This window comes from Myotis myotis, unplaced genomic scaffold, assembly GCF_014108235.1.
Source record: "Myotis myotis isolate mMyoMyo1 unplaced genomic scaffold, mMyoMyo1.p scaffold_m19_p_5, whole genome shotgun sequence".
NCBI classification, from domain to species: domain Eukaryota; kingdom Metazoa; phylum Chordata; class Mammalia; order Chiroptera; family Vespertilionidae; genus Myotis; species Myotis myotis.
The window spans coordinates 69,054,150-69,063,140 of NW_023416357.1; the positions used below are offsets into that span (position 1 = coordinate 69,054,150).

The 8,991-nt window shown below is 39.5% G+C and overlaps 1 protein-coding gene across 1 annotated transcript; it reads left to right on the top strand.

The window, feature by feature from the left end:
• The first annotated feature begins 777 nt into the window (after positions 1-777).
• Positions 778-7,918, top strand: ARL14EPL (ADP ribosylation factor like GTPase 14 effector protein like). The gene is made up of 4 exons (XM_036309676.1): positions 778-970; positions 1,205-1,309; positions 6,594-6,733; positions 7,628-7,918. Exons 2-4 carry the CDS (start codon positions 1,214-1,216, stop codon positions 7,848-7,850), a joined length of 459 nt encoding a protein of 152 aa, XP_036165569.1. The 5' UTR covers positions 778-970; positions 1,205-1,213; the 3' UTR covers positions 7,851-7,918.
• The last annotated feature ends 1,073 nt before the right edge of the window (positions 7,919-8,991 follow it).

Sequence of the window (8,991 nt, forward strand, 5' to 3'; positions counted from 1 at the left end):
AGAAGAGACAACTGAAACCATGGGAGTGGATAAGATATTCACAAACTTACTGGGGATATATAACATTAATGTGTCTTACCTTTTTTTAAGGGAATATAAAAGGGCAAAAATAGAGATCTAAGAATTCAGTTTTGTTAAGCAGTAGATAGTGGTTCTGGTGTTGCCTGCTCCAGTGAGGTCTGCGATGCTAAGAACTGTAAGAGGTGCCATTGATTTGCTCATGGGACACTGGCAAAGGAGAGCATCAGTAAAGTGGACAGGGGAGTCAAATGCAGGATTTGAGAGTGAGTGGTGAGACAAAGGAAGATAAATCCCACATGATTTCACTTATATGTGGAACCTAAAAATCAAAATAAATGCACAAACAAAACAAACAAGAACAAAAGAGTGAGTGGCAAAAAAGAAACCAGGTGTGCAGATGGAGATCTGGCTTTGAAAGAAAGATGTAGGAAGAGAGCAGGAAAGTCACAGTGTTATAGTAATAAGTTTGAATTTATAGTGATAGGAAATAAAATTGTATTAGTGTGTGGTTTAGTATTATAAAGTTCATTCTAAAACTCCATCTTACATTGGAGGCATAACTTCATTTTGTATTAGAAGTGAAACTTAACCTGTGTGTGTGTGCATCCCAGGTAAGTACTTTGCAAACCCCTGCATGTGTACCCCGATAAGCCCAGAAGGCACCACCGGAGCACGCTGATAAGAGACACTGAAGAAGCCCATCCATCGGGTATAAAAGAAAGACTCTCACACCAGCAGTCAGACGCCTGTCTGCCCTCCACAGACGAGGCGTTCTCCTTACCCCTGGAACTTCTGCCACTCCTGCTCTGCCCTGAGCCCAGATTGTTAGAGGCCTCTCTTTGTGTCAAGAGACCGAGCACCTGCAGCTGCGTATCTGACGACCTCGTGTGTCTCTGTCAGCGAGTGTCTCCGGGTGGCCTGCGAAGGACTGAAACTCATCAGCTCTCTGGTAAATAAACCTGTGTGATTCTTGTACTCTGTCTCCTGTGTCTCCTCTCTTCTTAGTTTGGTTTAAGCTCGACCTAAATAATAAAGTACCCTTTGGCGTCTGTATTGGTATATCCAAATGAGGCTCACTGGGTCACCTGTGCATCTGTTCCCATAGAAGTGGAACACACAGGATTAAGTTACTGGGGATGCATGAAATTAATGTGTTTTACTTTTTTCTACTTACCTTTTTTAGTGATCAGAAATGAGTGAACAGCCAGAAAAAACCACTTCCACTGAAGAGGGACTCAGAGGTCAAAGTTCTCCTGAGAAAAACTGTCAAATCGGACAAAAGCAACTGGTATGGCGTATGGATATTACGATTCCATAGAATTTGGGGAGTTTCCAGCATGGGGGTTCCTGAGAGGCCCCAGATTTGCAGGGAAAGGTGGGCTAACTCAGGACTCCTCATAGAGGATTTCTGCCCCCTCCCCATAATGATGGGCCTTTTCTTCCTCTTAACTCTACTCATCGCTAAGCTGGTTGCACCTCATGTATCTCCGCTGTGCCTCTCAGTTTCAGAATTTTTATTAATGCTTGTATTGAGTTTATTAGAATGACATGGATTAATAAAATTACTAGTATATAGGTCTCAGATGTACAGCTATATAATACATCATCTTCATATTGTATTATGTGTTCACCACCCCAAGTAAAATCTCTTCCATCAACATTTATCCCCCTTTTTAATCCCCGTATTATTGTCTGTGTCTATGAGGTTTTTTTTCTTAATCCCTTCACCTTTTTCACCAAGTTCTCAACCCCCCTTCCCTCTTACAGCTGTCAGCCTGATCTATGTATCTATGAGTATGTTTCTATTTTGTTAGTTAGTTTATTTTATTCATTAGATTCCACATATGAGCAAAATCATATGATTCCACATATGAGCAAAATCATATGGTACTTGTCTTTCTCTGACTGGCTTATTTCACTTAGCAAAATACTCTGCAGGTCCATCCATGCTGTCACAAAAGGTAAGATTTCCTTATTTTTTAAAACTAAGTAGTATTACATTGTGTAAATTACCACAGCTTTCTTATTCACTTATCTACTGATGGCACTTGGGCTTTGTACAAATCTTGGCTATTTTAAATAACGCCGCAACAAACATAGGGGAGCACATGTATTTTTCAATTTTCAAGTTGTGTTTCAAGTTTCTTTGGATATATACCCAGAAGTGGAATAATTGGGTCATAGGCAGTTCCATTTTTAATTTTTTGAGGTAACTCCATACTGTTTTTCACAGTGGCTACACCAATCTGCATTCCCATCAACAGTCCATCAGGGTTTCCTTTTCTGCACAGCCTTGCTAACACTTGTTTCTTGATTTATTGATGGTAGCCATTCTGAGGTGTGAGGTGATGTTTTAATGTGGTTTTATTTGCATTTCTCTGATGATTACTGATGTTGAGCATCTTTTCATATATCTACTGGCCATCTGTATGTCCTAAATGGAGAAGTTTTAATTCAGGTCCTTTGCCCATTTTTTAATTGGATTGTTTGGTTTTTTTGGTGTTGAGTTGTATAAAGTTCTTTACAAATTTTAGATATTAACCTCTTATCAGATATATCATTGGCGAATATGTTCTCCCATTCAGTAAGTTGTCTTCATTTTGTTGATGATTTCCTTTGTTGTATAAAAATGTTTTAGTTTGATGTAATCCAATTTTTTATTTTGTTTCCTTTGCCCAAGGAGATATATCAGAAAAAATATTGCTACAAGAAATGTCTGAGATTATTACTATGTTTTCTTCTTTATGGTTTCAAGGTCCACCATTTAAATCTTTAATTTATTTTGAGTTTGTTCTTCTGTATGGTGTAAGAAGATGGTCTAGTTTCATTTTTTCCCCATTTATCTGTCCAGTTTTTGTAACACCATTTATTGAATAGTCTATCTTTATCCCATTGTTGTCCTTGCCTTGTTTGTCAAATATTAATTGACTATAAAGGCATGGGTTTATTTCTGGGCTCTCTATTCTGTTCCATTGACTTATATGTCTGCTTTTATGCCAATACCATGCTGTTTTGATCACTATGGCCTTATAGTGTAGTTCTATATCAGGTCGCTTGATACCTCCTAGACATGGGTCTTTTTCCTTCTTCAGATTGTGGAAGTTTTCAGTCATTATTTCTTCAGATTGTTTCTCAATCCCTTGCTCTTTCTCTCTTTCTTCTGGTACTCCTGAGATATGGATGTTGTTATGCTTCATGTCATCCCAAAGGTTCCTTAAACTATTTTCATTAAATTTGTTTTTCTTGCCCTAACCGGTTTGGCTCTGTGGATAGAGCATCGGCCTGCGGACTGAAAGGTCTCAGGTTCGATTCCAGTCAAGGGCATGTACCTTGGTTGCGGGCACATCCCCAGTAGGAGGTGTGCAGGAGGGAGCTGATCGATGTTTCTCTCTCATCGATGTTTCTAACTTTCTATCCCTCTACCTTCCTCTCTGTAAAAAATCAATAAAAAATATATATAAAAAAAGTTTGTTTTTCTTTGACTGCTCTGATTGGGTGTTTTCTACTATCATTTCCAAATCGCTTGTTCCATCTTCCGCTTCATTTAACCAGATATTGTATTCTTCATTTCTGACTGGTTATTTTTTTATGGTTTCTGTGACGTTTTTTATCTTCCATCTCTTTGTTGAATTTTTCACTGTGTTCCTTGAGCATCCTTATAATTGTTTTTATGAACTCTACTAGTGGCCTGGTACACGAATTTGTGCACATTGAAAGGGAATTAATTAGAAGAAATATTTTAATATCACTATGTTCCAAGTCCTGGGTGTGGGTATTTGGCTCCCTCCTCCCTCCTGTCAGAGTCTGGGCCGACGCCCGCAGGGATTCAGTGTCAAGTCCTGCCGGCACTGCGAGACCCAGAGTCAAGTCCCCACCTACCCACACGCCCTCAAAATCACACAAGACCCAGACCCGCCGGTGCCCGCAGGGATGCAGCATCAAGTCCCTGCCCACCCATGTGCACCTCGCCATGCACGCAGCCCCGCCCACCCGTGAATGCCTGCCATGCACGCAGCCTCCTGGTGATTGTTTGTTACAGCATGAGGGCATCACGACTACAAGCTTTTTATAATATGGGATATCTGGTAAATTGCTTACCTATGCTTCATTTAGCTTTTTTTTTTTTCTGGAGATTTCTCCTGTCCTTTCATTTGGGGCATCTTTCTTTGTCTCCCCATTTTGACTGCCTTTTGAATGCATTTTGTTTGTTTATATATTAGATCTGCTATGACTTCCAGTCTTGGAAGGGTAACATTATATAGTAAGTGTCCTGTGGGACCCAGTGATGCAGTCCCCTTGACCACCTGAAGTTGGTGATCCTGGCAATGTCTCTTATGTGTATTAAGTGGACCTTCCTGTTGTACTTAAGTATTTCTTTCTATTAGCCTGTTCATCTGTGGTGTCAACCCTCAGACTGGCTGGCTTTCAGTGTACAAGCTGCTGTACCTCAGAATAGAATTTGCCTCAGCAGGGTCTGGTACCTGTTGAGTTCTCCCTTTGGTTATGCTGTTTGTGAAGCTATTTGGTTTCTGCTCTGATGTTGTCTAAAGCTGGCCACTGGCTATGTTGGTTCTGTGCCTCTTGGGAGAGACTCTAGTGCAGGTCCATGTCAGATGCTGCCTGTGACTGGCCCTGAGCAACCTCTTTGAAGCTACAAAGCAATCCATAGTTTTTGGCTGCCTCTGCTGAGCCTGTGTGTGCAGGAAGGACCAAGCTGTGCACCAAGGCCATCTTTTACCAGCATCTTTTGAAATTCAGTAAAAGTTCCAAGGCACCCCAAGATCCACCGCCACCTGCCTCCATCTGCTGGCTGCCTGTTAGGCTTAGTCACTGAAGAGCCTCTAGTGGTACTTGAGTTGCATGAAGTAGGTTCACAGTGAGTCACCAGGCAGAGATGAGTGGTGTTCACCAGATCAATACAGTTTCAAACTCGGAGCCAATGCTGGGTCTGAGGCCATTCAACAAATGTCCCAGGGTATACCAAATCTAGCTGTCACCTGCTGAATTTTTGCACACCTTATGGTGGGGGCAGGGTCTCAGGGAGTTATCAGGCCCAATGAGACCAAAATTTGGTTGTGTAAAGGGAGGGCTCCGCTTGATTTTCACAGACAGATGCTATGTGGGCACCCCTTCCCATCTCTGGTTCTCAGGACTGGGGAACCAGCTTGGGGTTTATGCCCCACATTTCTCAGGTGGAACCTTTGCAGCTGAGATAACCCTCCAGAATCTCAGCTGCCGCTTGTGGGAGTAGTCGCTAGCCCTTTTCTCCCCTCCACCCTTCCTACCAGTCTCAATGTAGCTTCTTCTATAAATCTTTGGTTATAAGACTTTTCTTCAGTGAATCTTCACTTGGTTATTCAGGTTGATTGTTCTCTATTTTAATTGTAATTCCAGTTTTGTTCTGGGAAGAGGCGAGTGTAATGTCCCCCTACTCTGCCACCATCTTGGATCCCTCCTATTTATTAATTATTGTATTATTTTCCATATGAATAACTAAACCTACTTTTACCCCTATACCCTTGTATAGTAGCCTTGTATAGTAGCCTATATGTTTTTGGGCCACTCAGGTTATCCTTATAAAATCCTTTAAAAAAGCATTCCCGCCGAAACCGGTTTGGCTCAGTGGATAGAGCGTCGGTCTGTGGACTGAAGGGTCCCAGATTCGATTCCGGTCAAGGGCATGTACCTGGGTTGCGGGCACATCCCCAGTGGGAGATGTGCAGGAGGCAGCTGATCAATGTTTCTCTCTCATCGATGTTTCTAGCTCTCTGTCTCTCTCCCTTCCTCTCTGTAAAAAATCAATAAAATATATATTTACAAAAAAAAAAAAAAAAAAAGCATTCCCTTCCCTCATTACATATATGACACATGTTCAAAATAAGACATCGGTATTGCTTGAAGCATCTTTGTTACTTGTGTTCCTGATTAAGCCCCATTAATTTGGAATTATAAATAACCCCAAACTGAGACTTTTGAAAATTTGCATTAACACTCTAGACAGCATTTTAGCAAGATTTTTTTTTCAAATCTGGCTTTGCCTGAGAGTGTAAACTTCATTTGGCTGCGGTCTGCGCCGGAGCCCTGGTAGAGCCCACACTCCCAGGGTATCAGTCCTTCCGAAATGTCCCAGAGCACGGAAGGGAGGACCGCGTGTACTTGGGCCCTCTGTGATGTGACACAGTTTACCCGGGCTTCTTCAGCCGACAACTGTGGAAAGGCCTTTGCTCCTTTGTCCTTCTCTACCACAAAATGCTAATTCTCACTTTCATCCCCATCATGTTTGAGGAGCCAGCTGGTGTTTTGCTGGTATAAAAAGAATTATGTTCCCATTTGTTGGTTTGTTTTTACATGTCTTATACTATGGATTTCTTTGTTCAGAAAGAATGACTTAACTTGAGAAAATTTACATCATCTTCTGGAACTTAATCAGATTAAACTGGTTATTTCTCTACGTAATAATATCTGTCTTCCATGCCATTATGGTAAACATTACAGAAAATTTATTTTGACACAAGGTAAAATAGATAAAGCTATCCAGTTCTTACTGCTAATGCATTTTATTTGTTTCATAGCAACAGATAGAGCGGCAGTTAAGATGCTTGGCATTTCAAAACCCTGGACCCCAGGTAGCAGACTTTAATCCTGAAACACGACAGCAGAAAAAGAAAGCCCGGATGTCAAAGATGAATGAGTATTTTTCTGTGAATTACAAGTAAGATCATGATTTATTTTATTTGATCTCTGGGATAATAAAATGCACGAGTTCTACTTGACAAAGCAAAGTAATTAAAGGTTGTCTCTTGTTTATGATTTAAATATATGTTTCTAAAGTACAGTGTCACCCGATGTATCTGGAAGTTAGTAACTTTAACAAATAAACGATAATCCCAAACTAGAATTCAATTTCAAAAAAAAGCTTCAGAGAAATTTAGTAGGGAAAGTGATTAAAAGTAAGATACATCATTTGAAGGAGAAATAATATAACCATGGGAGTGGATTCAGATATCAAATCAGCATGAAGTGTCATAAGTACAATGATTGCTAGTGCATCAGAAGTGTAAACTAAGTAAGCCACAAAGAAAAAGCTTGATAAGTTCTACTACTTTGAAATTAAGGATTTATAACCAATAAAAGACACCCTAAAATAATGATACACAAATCACAAGGTAGGAAAAGTTACTTATAATTTAAAAGATTAGTGTCCAAAATCTATAGAGAATTCTACAAGTTAATTTTTTTTAAAAAGGTAAATTTCCTCTGAGAAAAAAATGAACCAAACAATGGACAGACATTTCATAGAAGAAAAGGCTAATAAACACTCAGGATACTGAGCCCCATCAGTAATGCATGGAGAAGTGCCCCACTCCCCAGACAGCAAAGAGTTCAGTCTGATAATATCAGTGTTGATGAAACTATAGAACACATATTGGCTGAATTTCCCAGAACATCACTGCCATATAATATTTTGAAGTGTTGCTGGGTAATCTCTAGGGTACTGTTTCCTCTGAGTAAAGGGATCACATTAATGAAGTTGTTGCATAATAATTTATCCTCAGTGTTGAGGAACAGTGCACTGTTGTGTTAGTGTCATTCTTTTTCTTTGCAGAATTATGAAGAAGTATGACAAAAGTGGCCGGCTAATCTGTAACGATGCTGATCTGTGCGACTGCCTGGAGAAGAACTGCCTGGGCTGCTTCTACCCCTGCCCCAAGTGTAACTCCAACAAGTGTGGGCCCGAGTGCCGCTGCAGCCGGAAGTGGGTTTACGATGCCATTGTCACCGAGTCTGGAGAGGTCATCAGCACCCTGCCATTCAGTGTTCCTGACTAGGAGCCATTACATGTGAATTGTTTGTTTCTTCTTCTTTACATTTAAGCCAACCTATTTATCTTGGTGAATTGTAGGGCATGGGTGGGGGGGGATGCTGGAAAAAGCATACTTAAGGGTCGTGTTGGACAGTCATTCTATAACCTTCTTACTGTGCCTTCTCAAATTCTTTCACTTGGGAAGACTGTGATAGTGGATGGATCTCTGTTTCTCTCATCAATACTTCCATCTCTACTCTGTCCTCAAATTTAAAATCTCTTTCTTTTTTGCTGGTACATCTGAGAAACTGTAATTTTAAGATTTTCAGATTTCTTTGGCTTAAAGTTGTTTTTTTTTTAACATAGAATCATACATTTATAATACCTAGTTATCCTTAGAATTGTACACATCACTAGTTTTAAATCAGAATTGCTATTTGGACTTTAAAAAAAGGACCCAAACCTTATGACTTTGCATTGCATATTCATAGTCTCATTTATTATTGTTATTTTAATAATATTAAATTTGGTAATGTTTTTATTAAAAATTTATATTTTACTTGTAAAGTTGAGAAATGAGGACTTGCATATCCTAAAAAGCCAGTGGTTTACATTGTTTTCATTCAGGCTCAGTATCTCAAAATTTGTTTTCAAAAGAAGAAAACTGAAGTTATTATACAAATGTGAGTTTGTTGTATGTTTGCTAATTAAGTGTATGGCTATGCAGTTGAATAGATATATGCTGTGTGTTTTTTCAGATCTGATGCATTGTGGGAGGTTTATAGAAAGTTGAGCTGTCTTCTTTGAATTTGGTTTTATAGTCCCATTTACCTTAAGTTGGTAGACTTGTATCATAGATTTTTATTATCCTACATCCAAGTTTCTAATTCATTAGGTTGAATTTGCATTTCCAAGGTGATATTGCTGCTGCTGGTGTGGGGCCAGCCTTTGAGAACCATTTCTTCAAGTTATATTAGATACATAATGTATGGAAAGGTTTAAGTAGATAATTGAATAAATGCTTTAAAACATTATTAAGCACATTTAATTTGAAAGTAAACTTTTCAACGTTTTATTTTTCCTCTATAATCATTTTCAAAAGCATTTATTTCTTCACAGTCCACATGTCCCAGGGAAGGGTCCTGGTAATTCTAGGCTTGTTATTT